Source organism: Octodon degus, unplaced genomic scaffold (assembly GCF_000260255.1).
Source record: "Octodon degus isolate 3935 unplaced genomic scaffold, OctDeg1.0 scaffold00077, whole genome shotgun sequence".
Lineage (NCBI taxonomy): Eukaryota > Metazoa > Chordata > Mammalia > Rodentia > Octodontidae > Octodon > Octodon degus.
Window position 1 is genome coordinate 10,103,660 of NW_004524653.1, and position 16,035 is coordinate 10,119,694.

Here is a 16,035-nt window from a genome sequence, read left to right on the forward strand (position 1 = left end):
CCAGGTCTGGGGACCTGAGGCAGCCTGTGGCCCAGGCCCAGGTTCCCTAAACCTTCCTGGGGATGATATTTTCCGTAACGATCCCCTCCCAGGGTAGGGTGTGAGCTCCTCCCTTCTCTTGCCACACTGAGGTCCCCTGTCCCTACCTGTCTTGGTGGCGCTATAGATGTTCTCAATGGGAAACACAGATCCCAGGCCGTACAGCAGGACTTTGGCTAAGGCAGGGATGAGTTGAGTGGTGGTGACCAGCACGTTGACACAGTTGGGCCTGAGGACAGAGGAGACCGGGTCAGACCAGAGGGGCCACAAGGCCAGGCCTCTCCACCTTGCAGCCTGAGCCCTGAGTCAGAGGCATCCGGGTGGAGTCAGGGGTTCAGCCTGGCCATCTTCAGGTGGGCTGGACCCAGGGCTTCTCCAGTGATTCCTCTTCTGGAAGCCCAAAGCTACATTTGATTAGTTGCGTGGGCCCAGGTTGAGCGATACAATCAAATGTAGGATGATAGAGAGCCCAGGGAACCGGGACACAGCAGGGAACACAGGCCATTTCTGAGGCAGGAAACTGAGAACCTGGGAGACCCCAGGGAGTCTCTCCACTATTTGCTCAGCTCTGCCAGCAGTGCAAGGTTTCCATGTTGCCTTGCACACTTGCACCTTAGCAAATGTCCAGAGTGTGCAAGAGAGAATTCTGGAGTCCAGTTCCCCCAGATAAGGAAAAGCAGGAGGAGCCACCACTGTTTCCTGAAGACAGCGCAGTGGCACAAAGGAAAATAGGGCTGAACTTGCCGGGAATTGATGAGGTTTAGGGCCTTCAGGGAGTGGGTCAGCCAGAGGTCCGTGAGAGCCTCCAGCTCGGCGCGGAGCTGTAGCCACGTCTCTCTTTTGGGAGCTCCAATCAAGCCTGGAGACAAAGGAAAGAAAGATGTAACCACAATATCAGGAAGGTCTGGTGGTGGTGGAGTCCAGGGATACAGCTCAGCGACCTAGTGCCTGCTTGGCAAGTGCAAGGTCTTGAGTTCAATTCCTAGTACCAAAAAACACCAAAAAGAAAAAAAAAAAGAAAAGAAATAAAAGAAAGGTCTGGGAGCAGAGCTGGGGGTATAGTTATTACACCCCAGCACTTGAATCACATGGCATCCAAGATCAACTTCAGTCCTGCAGCCCACTCTTCATCTTATCCTGGCACTGACTGATTAATCATTTTGTCAACTCTACCCATCCCCCTACCTGTTAATCCATCCAGTCACTTACCCACCCATCCACCAACAAACCCATACATCATCCATCCATCCATCCATCCATCCATCCATCATCCACTCATTCATCCACCCATCAATCTCCATCATCCATTCACGCATGATCCATCCATCTACCCACCCATCCATCCATGATCCATCCATCCACCCATCCACCCATCTATCTATCCATCATCCATCCACCCCTCCAGCCATCCATGATCTATCTATCCATCAATCTATGCATTATCCATCCATCCATCTACCCATTCATCCATCCATCCATGATCCATCCATCCATCCATGATCCATCCATCCACCCATCTATCTATCCATCATCCATCCATTCATTCATCCATCATCCATCCATCCATGCACTTACCTACCTACCTGCTCAGCCATCTGTGGGAGACCACCAAGCCTCCCCCCGCCCTTTTGGCGGAACCAGGGATTGAACTCAGGTCCTTGCGCTTGCCAGGGAAGCGCTTATTCCATGAGCCATCTCCCTGGCCCCAGCCATGCTCTCTTGAGAAACAAAGCCCTTCACCTCCATCTTTTCCTGATTTTTACTTTAACCCTAGTCACTGAAATAGGCAAAGCTGGCTGTATAGAGCCAGATGTTCCTTAATTGGCTAAAAGAATGTGATCAAGTTCAGCTGAGGAGCCAATGTGTCTCACTGGGGTGAGAATTGCTCCCCCTACACGGCTGGAATAGAGGCTCAAGGAAGAGCCTGTGAGATACCAGGGCTAGGATATGGGATAGCATCTCAGGTGAGGCCATGGTGCTGGCAGAGTCACTGTGTCCCTGGCCCAGTCTCTGCAGAGGAACTGCCCTAGAAGAGGGGCCTCATCCATCCTTGGCCTCCTCACTGTCAAAAGAGAGGTGAAGCAAGGTGTGGTGGCAAAGCATGCCTGTAATCCCAGAACTCTGGGAGGCTGAGGCAGGAGGATTGAAAGTTCTGGCCCAGCCCAGGAAATTTAGCTACTTCGTCTAAAAACACTGGTGGTGAGTAGAAGACAGAGGTGAGGTGGTAAACCCCTAGGGCCCTGCCAGGGCAGGGCAACGGCTCAGGGCCACTCACCGCCCACGTTGTTGCGGTAGGTGTTGTACATCTCCTTCACACGCCTGTAGCGGAAGGCCAGCTTCCTCATCCAGTCCACTCCGCCGTGCACACCTGCGCCCAGGCATAGGCCTGCGCCCGGGGCTGAGCCGTGGAAGCCATCAGTAGAGAAGTTGTATGTGCTGGGGACACAGAGTGAGGTGGTTGCGTTAGTGTGGGGATGCCTGGTGCAGGACCCACAGCAGGGCCTTGGGCTACCACTGGGGCTGCTGGGTGCATTTAGGGGAGGGACAAAGCCACCGCTTCAGCTCCCCATCATATTGGCCTAGGCAGCACCTGTGTCCTTTCTTCTGGCGTCACAGTGAGCCAGTGAGTGGTTTGCTTGGGGAATGACTGATGTCTCCACTTAATGTGGCTAAAAGGAAAGCCTTCTGTACTCTCCATTTCGAAACTCAAAGGGAATCCCACAAAAATTGCCTGGAATCCCAACTGCTAGGGAGGCTGATACAGGAGGATCATGAATTTGAGGCCAGTCTAGGTAAGGCCAAGTGTTAAACACAAAACTAAAAGAGCTGGGGGTGTAACTCAATGGTAGAGCACTTGCCCAGCATGCAGTCACTTCATTGTGAAAGAAAAAACTGTCAGTGAATCCTCACTACTTTGAGCACACGTCTTTCCAGGCCTGGTCACCCTCCTTTCTTCCATTCTGTGACCTATAGACGTCTTTGCACAGAGGTTCTCTCTTAATTTTTTTGTGAATGAGCTACAGCCCATTGTCTAACTGAGACTTAGGGGGTCAAAGGTCTAAGAGGAACCTGAAGAGTAGCGGGAGGCAGCGGGGTGGCTGACGCTATCGAGTGTGTGCGGCTGCTTTTCTGTCTTTATACTGTTAGGATAACAGTTCTGCACTCTTGGCAAGGAGTTTAAGAGTGGAAAAGAAAGACAGCTCACTGTTTAGAAGATGAGCTGCAATGGGAATGAGGTAGCACTTGGAAAGTGCATCACAACACTCCCAGCAAGCTGGGGATACAGCTCAGCGGCACAGGCCTGCCAGGGCATGAGTTCGATTTCCAGTACAAAAAAAAGATATAACAGGCAGCAGAAAACACTTCCAGCAGCCTGCGCTGCCCTGCCCAGGATGGGAGGGACACATGGGCCTTTTGCCCTGGTGACACAGGGCAGGGCAACCTGCAGCCTTCACCTACTGTCTTGCTGTAGGGCTGTCACCTTGGGGATCCCCAGGGCAAGCAGTAGGGCACCTCCGAGTAGGCTATCAGGGCAGTCTTGGTGACTGTGACAGTGATCTCTACATTCTTGTTCATTTCTGAGCCATAGAACCTGGAGTTCAGGAAATGCGCGCGTGCGTGTGTGTGTGTGTGTGTGTACATACATGTGTATAATGCAGGCATGGTATAGAGGGATGTCAGTACATGGGTGTATATGTGCATATATGTAGTTGTGTGTGTATATGTGCACACATATGTACATATACACTTCATGCTAATATATGTAAACACAAATATATACTGAATGCATAGCTAAATGTATATATGCACATACATGTCTATATGTACAGTGTACACGTATGAATGAATATACACACATGTATATATGCACACATTTCTTGGTACAGATACATACTATTTTATAATTTATTTGATAAGCACAATTATATTGCAGATTATTGCCAACTGGGAAGGGACATGTCCTAAAACAAAAGTAATATATAAATCATAAGCGACACAGCTTTCACTAAAACCTCACTATTGTGAAATACGATTTTCTTCCAGACTAGTGGGGTGATATTATTGTTCTGTAGATATTCTGGTGTTTCCGATCGCAACTACTTCTCCACGTGGGACTGGTGAGGAGCCCTACTCTGTGCTCTATTTTGTTTGGAGACAGGGTCTGGCTAGGTAGGTCAGGCTGTGTGGCCCAGGCTGGGCTCAAATTCGTGGCCACCTTCCTGCTCGGCCTCCTGCACACTAGACTTCCTTCTTGACCTCGATGCCCTGTGCTGTCCTCCATGGGCAGTCACATGCAGCCAGAGATCTGGATCCCAGGAACTTCTCGGCTGAGGGCGCCTTCTGCCGCGGCGCTGTCCGAGGTTCCGGCTGCTGCCCTTAAAGCTCAGAGCGCCCTCGGGTGGAGCCCGAGCGCCTGTCCACGCTGCGCTGTGTGTGGTCTCCAGGGCTACTGTGTGGACGTATGTGTGTGTGGGAAGTTGATGACTGTGTGGGATGGAGTGGGAGGGAACAACACATTCACCCGTGTCACTTTCCATAGATATCTGCAAGTGGAAGAGTATGAAATCGGAAGCAAGGAGCTCACAGTGCTAGAAATAGTTAGTATGAGATGCCAGGAATACGGGCAATGAGTTTTCTCTTCTGCTCTCTACTGAATTACTCAAATATTTAAAAGACTCATAGAAAATCTAGTATGATTGTTTCAACTGCCAGTTTGCACAAGAACTTCCTTTGCTGGGAAGAGTTGCCTGTGGGCACCTTTATCCTGCCCAGCTTGCTGCTTGGTGGGCGGAAACAGGGGCCAAAGATAAAAAACAATGTTCCCCTAGGAAAAGGCAGCAGCTACCTAATCACAGCAGACAGCCATCTGCTAGGGCTTCCCTCTGTGCTGGGCACTTTTCTAGCAGGCTCGCTCTTATGCCCTAGAGCACAACTGCCAGCTCTGGAACCTGTTCTCCTCCTCTCCCCTCTCCCCCTCCCCCCTCTCCTCCTCCTGCTTGTTTTTGGTTTTGTTTTGAGCCAAGGTCTCCCTAGGTAGTGCAGGCTGGCCTGAACTCACTACGCAGCCCAGACTGGCCTCAAACTCGAAGCCATCCTCTTGCCTCAGCTTCGTGAGTGCTGGGATTACAGGTGTGCATCATTATGCCCAGGTTGAACCTGCCCTTTTGGGACACACTGACATTCATTTGGAGGATGCCCTGGGAATTGCCTAGATATTCTGGTAAGAGAGGGGCTCCTTGTGAGGGTATGGGGGGCTGCCCAGGAGGTACAGAGGGCCCATAAGCGTCGGGGGGCTGCCGAGGAGGTACAGAGGGCCCATAAGTGTCTGGGGCTTGGTCATTCCGTCCGGGTTTTCTGAATCCTGCCTTCTCCATGTGTGATCGGTGCTAGCCTAGGCAGATTGCTTAGCCTCTTTGGGCCACCCAGGCCCCAGCTGTGACTTGGGATAGTGGAAACAGCATGCGCATCCTCAGGTACCACGAAGATCAAGGGCTGAGTGATGTGAAGCTTCGGGCAGGGCATGGCAAGAATCAGGGTGCTGTGGGATTGGTTCTTCCCCCAAAGGGCGGCGCCCTAAGGAAAGCCAGGAGATCTGGTGTGTGGTACTTAAGCGTACAGCAGGTACTCAGGAAATATTTCCTTCCCCTGTCACAGTCTGTTTTCTTTTGAATAGGGGAAAGGAAAAAAGGGGAAAAAATTTGTATACATAAGATATTTAAGATAGTTATACAGCTCACTTCTCTTAGTTCACTGAAAAAGAAGTTTTGTGCTAAAATTAAAAACTCAATAAATTAAAAAAAAATTTTTTTGCTCCGAATGCCTTCAGGGCAGGTTTGGCTGGTTTGAGTTGTGGGGATCGAACCACAGCAACCTGAGCCTGACTGCTTTGTTGAAGCAGCCACTTAAAGAACTGAGCTAAGGGGCAGGCCCTCTTAAAATATTAAAAAATAATTTTGTGTGAATTATGGGGACTTTGGCTCCTGTTGGGAAAAACTCCTTTGGACTATGGAGCCCTGAAGTGGGTGCTAAACAGAAGAGCAGGAGATGGGGTACACAGGAATACTGTGCCATATTTACGCCAGCCGGCAGCATGGGAAAGGCCACACTTGGGGAGCCCTGATCCCCGGGTCCTTGTGGCCAGGGTTTCCCAGCAATGACTTTGTGGCAACAGGGCCAGCCTTGATCGGGCGTTGGTTTATTCCAGACACTGAGATGTCCCAGCAGGGCAGCTGTAAGAGCCCTCTGCCTGCCCTCCGGACTGCAGAAGGGACTTTCTGAGTGGCCTGGGAGAAGAAGGCAGGGGTCAGGGCGGCCATCACTTCCAGCTGCGCTGGCCTTTGAAAAGACCTGCAGAATTCCACGGAGCAGAAACAAATGGCACTTTCCGGTTTGGGATGAAGTTGGGAGCTCTCAGAAGCAAACCAAGTGAAACTGTGCAGCACTCTATAACTGACTTGGTAGAAGAGCACTTTTGATGGGCCTGGAGGGGTTGAATAGTGATAATTTTGGATGAGCAGAGATTAACATGGTTGCGTTTTCATAGCTTTCCCAGGAGCAGGCGCTGGACATTCCAGTCACATTCCTTTGAAGCAGGCTTACTTGATTTCCGGATAGCGGGTCCTAGGAGTGTTTCCTCCAGAACTAAGACACATCACTTACTCACGTAAGAAAGGTGTTTTTTTTTTTTTTCTTTTTTTGACTGTGAATGCTATCAATATTATATTGAAACATATGCATTTTTTTGAATGCAGTGAAAACCTTTGAAGATGATCAACCTTTTAAGGAGCCAAGGTCAGGGGTGGTTGAGTTTTTTACAGTGTCAGGTGTTATCTTAGTAAGCAGGAAACAAAACAAGACAAAACAGGGGGCTGGGGAGATGGCTCAGTAGAATAAGTGCTTGCCTGGCAACCGCAAAGGTGAGTTCAATTCCCGGTTCCACCAAAAAAAAAAAAAAAAAAAAAGACAAAACAAAGAAACTGAACGGCTCAAACAGAGAGACATAAACAGAAGCAGAATCAGCAATAAGAGGTGATGGAAAAGGCTGAGGGCAGGGGCTGGTATGAATTTTGAATTCAGGGACGCTCCAGTCCCAGGTCTGACCGGAAGCACCGCCATCTTGTCCCGATAGCCAGCCCTCCTCTGCTACCCTACTTCCAAGTTCAAGATGAGCTTGATCATCCACCAATCAAGAGGTGCTTTGCACTCCCCAAATCCTACCTTAAATCTTGGCCATTGTCATCTGATGAGACATCATCGACATGGATCTGGTCACAGTCCTGTGGAAAATTTGGGAAGGACAGAAAAAAACACACCTGGTGAATCTGAGGTAGGCCTTAGGTGTAGGCTTCCTTCTTAAAATTTTTTTTAAATTTTATTGAGAAACAAATATGAATGAAACATTTTCAAAGCCGATTAATAGGACAGTTTTGATAATCAATACATTGTACATTGTTATCTTCTTATGGTTATCCACAGTACAAGAAGCAGACAGGATATCCTGTCCAAACACTATTAGTACACCTTTCTTCTCATTGAATTAAGTGAAAGTAGCTGTATATCTATCCTATTTTGTATATATAAATACAAATTGATCTTTCCTTTGTATCCCCCTTTTTTTTTGTTTAGTCCTGTTAGAGGTGGATATTCTATCGGCATCTAATTACTATAGGTGAGGGCTGGGAAGATAGCTCAGTAGAATAAGCACTTCCCTGGCAAGTGCAAGGTCGAGTTCAATCCCTGGTACCACCAAAAAAAAAAAAAAAAAAAAAAAAAAATGTGTTAATTACTATAGGTGTTTGAATTCAGCAAAACAATCCAACACTGTCTAGCAGTCTATAATATTAGTGGGTTATCTTCAGAAGTTATTGACTTGAGCCTTTTACAGCTCATCATATTAATATGGCTTTACTTTATATACCTTATTAAATTTTTTTTTTTTTTTTTTTTTGTGGAACCGGGGATTGAACTCAGACCCTTGCGCTTGCCAGGCAAGTGCTTATTCTACTGAGCCATCTCCCCAGTCCTATATACCTTATTTTTATATTTTTCTGCTAGATGGTTGAGACCAAGATAAAGCAAGACCTATATAACAAGAAATGTAACTTTTGTATCTGATAAGGTCAGTCAAGTCCCCTCAGGATTTATCCTGTAGCCCTGTACCGCACTTTGTAGATCCTTTGTCAGTGTCAGCCATGAGGATGAGTCACGGCCATTGCTTGACCAATTTGCTCTCTGTGAAAACCTGAGAGAATGTTTTTTTTCCAGGTGACTCTCCTTAGGCACACTGTACATCATGGATCACATTCCTCTGTGGCTCCATAATCTCCTTGATCAGAAAATCTGGAGCACAACTGAGTTACATGTTGTTACAGTACAGGTTCTCCTATGTCCCAAGTCTTCACTGACCTTGAAAGGCTAGGGCCAAAATGTTGGCTGACCTTGCAGCCCTTCCTTTTCTCCAATTTTGAACGCTAACTTAGGTTGTTAACCCTCCAGAAGAGAAGCTTATTATTAACCTGCAATATGTGCAGTTCGGTTTACCCTATCTGTCTAAATATCAAACCTCTTTGGCATATCATGGAGCAGGTATTTTCCATCAGATACTGATATGTTGAAATTTAAGTCCTTATAGAATATGAAGGAAAAATAATTTTAAAAAACTAGAAATAAGCATTTACATATTTTTACAAAGAAACTTAGAAATCTAACCATATACAGAATTGTAACAAGACAGACCTGTGACATTTTTTTTATTCTTGTGTCTTTTTTTCATTTAATACCCTTTTTTAAAAAAATAATAAAAAACCCAGAGATAGTGTGGCAATAATTGGTATATTATGACAAGAAGTACATATTTAGAAGACCAGGATGGCAGGCACTCCAAGCGTGACCCCTCTATTAAGGTGTAGGCTTTCTGAGTAAGGGGCGGGGTAAGCCCTGGGGCAGGAGCCACAGTCTTGGGTTTTAGTCAGGCTTTGAACGTCAGAGGTCCTTGGACTGAGTCCCACTGCTTCTTTCTCCTCAGTCTCCTTATAGACTCAGACTCAGTCTCCTGTCTCTTCAGGTTGGCTTTCAGAAGGGTGGAAAGACAATTTAGCATCCTAGTTGAGATAGTTCTGCTGGGGACTCTTGCTCTGAACAGTGCATACATCGCCGTTGCCATCACCACAGAAAACTCCACAGACAGTGGCGTTCTAGAGGGACAAAGGAACTCGGCTGACAAGTTCTCTACTAGGATGATAAGCTCAGTTAGGATGAGTTTGCAAAGGGGCCTGGAGACTTATCTATTCTTTTCTTTCTTTCTTTTTTTTTGAGGAACCGGGGATTGAACTCAGGCCCTTGCACTTGCCAGGGAAGCACTTATTCCACTGAGCCATCTCTCCGGCCCCTGGAGACTTATCTATTAAGGCCACCCCATGCTGCCAAATGGTTTTTGAAACAATGATCAATACGTAAACTCAGGCCGGCTCTGTCTAGCTGCTCCTAGGAATTCGACACTGTGTCATGCGCTCCGCCTGCCCACATCCAGACCATCCAGTGGAGCTGAGCTGCCCTGAGCCTAGAGCACTTGTTGAGTCCTAACCCCACATATTCCCCTCCCCACAGTCACTACAGGGTTTGCCTCACTTTACCCAATTAAACGGGCCCTGTGTGCACCTGAGTCTGATCACAGCCACCTATGTAGATGGAAAGATCTGGGCCAGCACCAGCGATGTAGCATGCTCCTGGGGTTGGCATTTAGGGGTGACGCTGACTGCACAGACCCATGTGAGAGAACAGAAGGAACAGCAAGTGCCCGCGAGCAACACCTCCAGACCCCTCAGTCCTTCCTCAGGCCCCAGGACAGGGTTGCAGGACTGTCCTTGACATCAGGGGAAAGGCATTTGGGGAGGCTCTGTTCTTCTCATTTGAGAGGGGGTTGTCGGGGCGCTAATGTGTGACAACAGTAGTGATCACATGCTGGACTGCATAAAATACTATGATGCTCAGCGAGACGCTACCTCATGCTGCGGCAGCTGACCCGGATCGAGTTACCCACTGCGCAGGCGGCGAGAGCAGCAGGACAGCGCAGAGGATGGGCAGCTTGAGAGTGCTCCGGGGAGGAGAATCTGACGCCTCTAACGGTGCTACCTCTCCCCTGGATGTGGGACTGGCCTCAATGCTGAACTCAGATGGGTCTGTGTGGCTCTTAGGCCACTTCTGATCTTTCCTGGGTCAACACAAGATTATCCTTGGGGAACAGAGTGGGACCCTAGCAGAGGAGGCGTCCCCACAGCCTTGATGCACGGAAGACGCTGTGGGGCTGCGGCCTGCCCAGTGCAGTTCCTGACCCAGAGAATCCCTGGCAAAGAGCCAGGGCAAGGGTGGCCATCAGTCTGGTGATGACCAGTGGAGACCTGCTGTCCCGGCGGCCAGTGATCACTAATGAAACTCCGTTTATCCACTCAGTGGAATCCAGCCCAGCACTTCTGAGAACAGGGTTTTTACATCAGGACAGAGAAATGCTTCTGAGACGTCTCAGAGCATGGGAAGAGCAGGCTAGAGAAGGACATGTTCCCTGTGGATCTGTGCTCAGTGACATGAGCTTGTGAGAGCATCAGGTGCTTCATATGGCTCTAGACAATAATAGTGATGAAAAGAAAGATTTGGAAGCTCACGCACCTGGTTGGAAGAACCTTGTGGAAGGCACTGGGGTTGGTTGGTGGTTAAAGGAGGCCTAAGTCTTGAAATGCTTTCATGTTTTAGAAAAGATTTTGGAAGATTATAGACATATATATTTTTTCCTTTAAAATACATAAAACTCTATCTATCTATCTATCTATCTATCTATCTATCTATCTATCTATCTATCTTTTCTTTCTTTCTTTCTTTCTTTCTTTCTTTCTTTCTTTCTTTCTTTCTTTTCCTTCCTTCCTTCCTTCCTTCCTTCCTTCCTTCCTTCCTTCCTTCCTTCCTACCTACCTACCTACCTACCTACCTACCTACCTACCCTATATTCATAGTAATTGGGTTTGAGCCCAGGGTCTTTGCACTAAGCTGTAGCCTCAGATCTTTGTTATTTTTGATTTTGAGACAGGGTCTCACTAATCTAACTTGCCCAGGCTGGGCTTAAACTGTCAGTCCTCCTGCCTCAGCTTCCCAGAGTGCTGGGATTACAGGCCTGTGCCACCATGACCGAGTAGAAACTAACATATTAAGAGCTTCCGATGGGCCAGGGACTGTGCTCAGCACTTTGCAGCTATTAAAAGGGAAGCTGCTGTCATCTCATCTTGTGGAGGAGGAAACTAGGCAGCCTGCTGTGCAGAACATGCCTGCCCCGGGGGTGGACGGGTCTCTGTCCAACGCTGCCAAGCCTCACTTCCAGGACCTATGACCGTGACTTGATTGGGCAACGGGAGCTTGGTGATGGTTCCCCAGTGTGAAAGGCAGCCTTATAAAAAGGGGCAATTTGGACAGAGACAGACATACGTCGATGAAAAAACAATGTGATGAGCACCAACAGAGACAGGGCGACACTTCTATAGGTCACAGGGGCCAGGGAGATGGCTCAATGGAATAAGTGCTTCCCTGGCAAGTGTAAGTGTCTGAGTTCAATCCCTGGTTCTGCCAAAAAAAAAAAAAAAAAAGAAGAAAAAAGAGCAGATTGTACCGGGCAGGTTGGTACACACTGTAATCCCACTATTCTTGGAGACTGAGGCAGAAGCGTTGCAAGTTTGAGCCCACCTTGCACAATTTAGCAAGACTCTGTCATAAAAAAAAATATAGGTCACAGGGCCTCTGGCACCCCCAAGAGCTGCAGGGGGGAAGCAGCTGATCCTGCCACCCAGCCCTCAGGAGGAACCAACCTCCATGACATTGGGCTTCAAAGGTCCACAAAGGAGACAGGGAGTTTCTGAAGCTCAGCCCCCAGGGCAGGGTGCGTGGTCTCAGTTTCAGCAGCCCTAGGGACCTATGTGACGCCCAAGGCATGAGGCTGGTGGAGCCGGGCCTGAGTCCCAGAGGCTGCTCTCTCTCATTCGAGCCCTTTCCCTGCCACAGGAACCACCCCACCCTCGTCTCTAGCTCCGTGCTCTCACCTCCCACCTAGACCAGGTGGGAGCACCCTCGGGCTGGTGGCCTGTTTGTATAAATAAAGTTTTATTGGAACACAGTCATGTTGCACTCTGCCTGTGGCTGCTACTGTGTCAGATGGAAGGAAGGTGCTCAGAGAGAGACAAGATAGCATGCAGAGCCTGAGGTATCTACTGCCAGGCCCTTGCCACAGCGGTTACTGAGCCCTGCCTGGAGCTACCATGGTCAACTCCCGGCTTGCTCAGGTATAAGCCCCCTGTCTCTCTCTACCCAGTAGCCACAGAAGCCCTAAGTCAGATCATGTCCCTATCCCGCTCCTAATCCTGCAATGGCTCTCCTTTCCTTTTGAATAAAAGCACAGTTGTCACAAGGCCCCTGGCCTTAGGAGGTCTGCACAGCTTCACACCGAGCACCCCTCGGGCCTCAGACACAGCGGCCTCTTGCTCGTCCTTCAACAGCCAGCGCACTCCTGCCACGGGGCCTTTGCACTTGCAGTTAGTTCCTCCTGCCCCAAACACCTTTCTCTTCCCTTTCTGTCAAGAGCCCAGCAAAGGCGTTGTTGACATCACTTTCTTTGTAAGAACTCCCCAAGCTTACTTCAGATCAGGCTGAATGATTTCTCTCTGCGTTGCCTCACTTAATGGGGCTATTTGACTACTTTCTCCTTTTATCCACTAAGCTGGGGTGCTCTGAAGGGAGTGCCCATCGTCTGTTGAGCTTTGCAAGGCTGGAGGGTAGTGCTGGCTAAAGCACTGAAGTTCTGGGGCCTGGGTTCTGGGTTCAAATCCTGGCTCTGCAATGTACTCAGTGAGCACAGACCTTGCCTCCCATGAGCTCCTGCCCACTGCCTGCTTGACAAGGCTCAGAGGAGCCACAGAGCCTGAACGGCCGAGGCCACTAAAAAGAGCCTCTGCCACACACGTCCGCCATGCTTGTCGCTCTTACTCTTACTGCTGTCCTGAGATCTGCAGGCCTGAGCTCTGAGCCTGACATAGTGATGGCTGAGGTGATGGGAGCCAACCCTGACAGAGGCTCAGGGACCATGGGCACTGCTAACAAGGTGACACTGCTCAGGCCAGGCTGGACAGCCAGGACACTATGGGCACTGTGCCAAGGGAACTTGGGGCATAGAGAGGTACGGCGGGCAGACTCAGGGCGGGCTCAGCTTCAGGCCTCCTGGATGCTGCGGTAGGTGTTAACATGCTGCTTGTCCCAGACTCCAGCCCCAGCTGTGCCATTTTTGAGTGTCCGGTCACCTAACACCTTGAAGTCTTCAGCTTTTAAAAATAAACTTTCTATTTTAGAATAGTTTTAGATTTACAGAAAAGTGGCCAGGCTACTACAGAGCGTTCCCATACACTCCGTGCCAAGTTTCCACCACTGCTAACAGCTGACATTAGGACATTTTTGCCCTACTGTTGCTAACTAAGCTCAATGCTTTACGCAGATTTCCATAGCTTGCCCATCAATGTCCATGTTCTGTGCATGATCCCACGCAGGACCCTACGTTGCAGTTTTCTGTGTGGTCTTCTTGGGCTCTGCTGGGCTGGGACAGTCCCTCAGCCTGAGATGACAGTTCCTAGGGGTCACGGTCCAGCACTGGGAGGAAGGCCTCTCTGCTGCGAGCTGTGTGATGTTCCTCTCCCGAAGAGGATCTGGTGAGAAGGATGCAGAAGTAAAGCAGCCCCCTCCCCTGCTATCAAGTGAACGCAGGATCTCTGCATTGGAGTTCGTATGTAAGCTGTATGTGCAGTGTACAATGATAATGGAGCAGCTACGCAGACCATGTGGTTTTTTTTTTTTTTTTTTGGCAGGGGAGGGCAGGGGAGATTTGTCTATTTCCTCCTTATCTATTTATTTGTGGATTCTTTTATCTATATCAGCGTGGGCTCACAGGTAGCATTTTAGCATACTTTGGGTTAGGAGCCGAGGCTGTGTTCTTTACCGTACTGTACGTTTGCTCCGGCTTTGGCCACTACATCCTGTGTGCATCTCACACAGCCCGCAGCGGTGGGGTTTCAAGCACCGCCTTGCCTCCTGACACCAGGACGTGTGCCTGACCTACCCTGTATCTTCCCTTCCCACGCCTGAAAATCAGCCGCTTCTACAAGGATCTTGGGTAGCTCGTACTGAAGAATGGAACTAAGAACCAAAGTCTAGGCACGGGGCTGGCTCACTGGGAAGCAGTGGCTGTCACTGCTTCTGGCTCTTCTCAGAGGAAGAGGAAGGGTGTCAGCTTTTTTTTTTTTTTGCGGAACTGGGGATTGAACTCAGGACCCTGCACTTGCCAGGCAAGCACTTATTCTACTGAGCTATCTCCCCAGCCTTTTTTTTTTTTTTTTTTTTTAAATCATGAAGCATGGCTCATCTCTCTGCTTGCAGGTGCCACAAGGCTATTGACAGCGCTCAGCAAGTGGTCATACTTGTCATCCAGAGGCCTCCTTTCACTAGGTGGAGACTGACACTCAGGCAGCTCTTCAGGGAAACCTTTGTAAAGAGCCTCAGGGTGCTAGGTGCATATCTGTCATCCCAACTACTCAGGAGGCTGAGGCAGGAGGATTGCGTGTTGAAAGCCAGCCTGAGCAAATCAGCAAGACCATGTCCCCCAAAATAAAAAGGGCTGGGGATGCAGCTCAGTGGTAGAGTTCTTGCCCAGCATGTGGCAAGCCCTGGGTTCAATCCCCAGTACCACACACACACACACACACACACACACACACACACACACACTGTCTCAAGGCGGATGTGAATATCTATTGGGGTGGTGGGAACATCCCACCTTTCAGGGGCAACAGTGGCAGTCTATTCACTTGCTGCCAGTTCAAAGCCCAGTTTTAGTTCAGGGCAAAGCTAGTCTTAAGAGGCATGCAGAGCACCTGGCCTTTCTTTCTTTCTTTCCTTTTTTTTTTTTTCTTTGCTTTGTAGTTTGTGCCAAATGGGAATGATCCTTTGTGTGATGCCTGGCTGGAACTTTCTGTTTCAAATCTGTGTGACATGGTGGGGTTTTGGGGCCAGGGCATCTGTAACAATTTAATACTTTTTTAGTCATTGGTTTTGCAAGTTTTGAGCAGTAAGCTGGGTGACAAATATTTATTAAAACTTGTTCTGATTATACTTGCAAAGCCTGGCATTACTCAGACTCCCCTGCTTTTGTTTTACCTCATTGCTTTATGTCACTGGCTCCTAGCGACATGAAGCACAAAGGAAATCATTGATGCATTTGGTCAAAATGACCAAAAAATGCAAGAGGACCTGGATGAGCTCCCTGGCCAACCTTGTCCTTTGAAGTAGAAATAGTTTTCTGTTTGTTTGTTATCTTGAGCCAGGGTCTCACTATGTAGTCTAGGCTGGCTTTGAACTCATTATGTAGCCCAGACTGGCAACAAACTCCTAGCGATCTTACTGCCTCAGCCTCCCCAGTGCTGGGATTATGTATGTGCCCCACCATACCCAGCGGGGAAGTAGTTTTTAAGTGACTTGTTTAATGTGCCTCTAGGCCAGATGGAGAGCAGGGTCTTCCCTGGGAAGGAAGCCCACCATCCCTCTCAAATATTCAGCCTATATGAAGACTGCTAGTGGGGCTGGGGCCCACATTGTATCATTGGCCAGTTGGGCGGACACCTTGGACAGCAGCTCAGCCTGAGAGTACTACTGTCCCCAGAGTTCCCACAGAACTGTAAATTGGATGCTCAGCAACTGGTTTGCACGGACTCCAGCAACTTGGACCTCCTGGGCCAAGTCTGTCCCACAGTGCTGAAGCATCCTGGGACATCATCCCTGCTCCCCAAACCCGCCAGACAGCCTGGCCATTCTCGGACCCTACTAGGGACACTTGCTGATATCTTTATGTTCATCTTGTTTTTCATGAAGGGCTTTTCTTCATCCACTTGGCTGATCCACTCTTTCCTCACTTCACAGTTCATG

The 16,035-nt window shown here is 48.9% G+C and overlaps 1 protein-coding gene across 2 annotated transcripts in view; it reads right to left on the minus strand.

Moving 5' to 3' along the window:
* Nucleotides 1-16,035, minus strand: part of Eya2 (EYA transcriptional coactivator and phosphatase 2) — a 241,229-nt gene that overhangs the window by 5,408 nt on the left and 219,786 nt on the right. For both annotated transcript variants that reach the window (XM_023720813.1, XM_004636067.2), the window contains exons 11-14: nt 7,258-7,316; nt 2,315-2,475; nt 784-898; nt 147-268 (exon numbers count right to left, since the gene is read on the minus strand). In XM_023720813.1, coding sequence (XP_023576581.1) covers nt 147-268; nt 784-898; nt 2,315-2,475; nt 7,258-7,316 — 457 coding nt within the window. The remainder of the gene's footprint in view (nt 1-146; nt 269-783; nt 899-2,314; nt 2,476-7,257; nt 7,317-16,035) is intronic.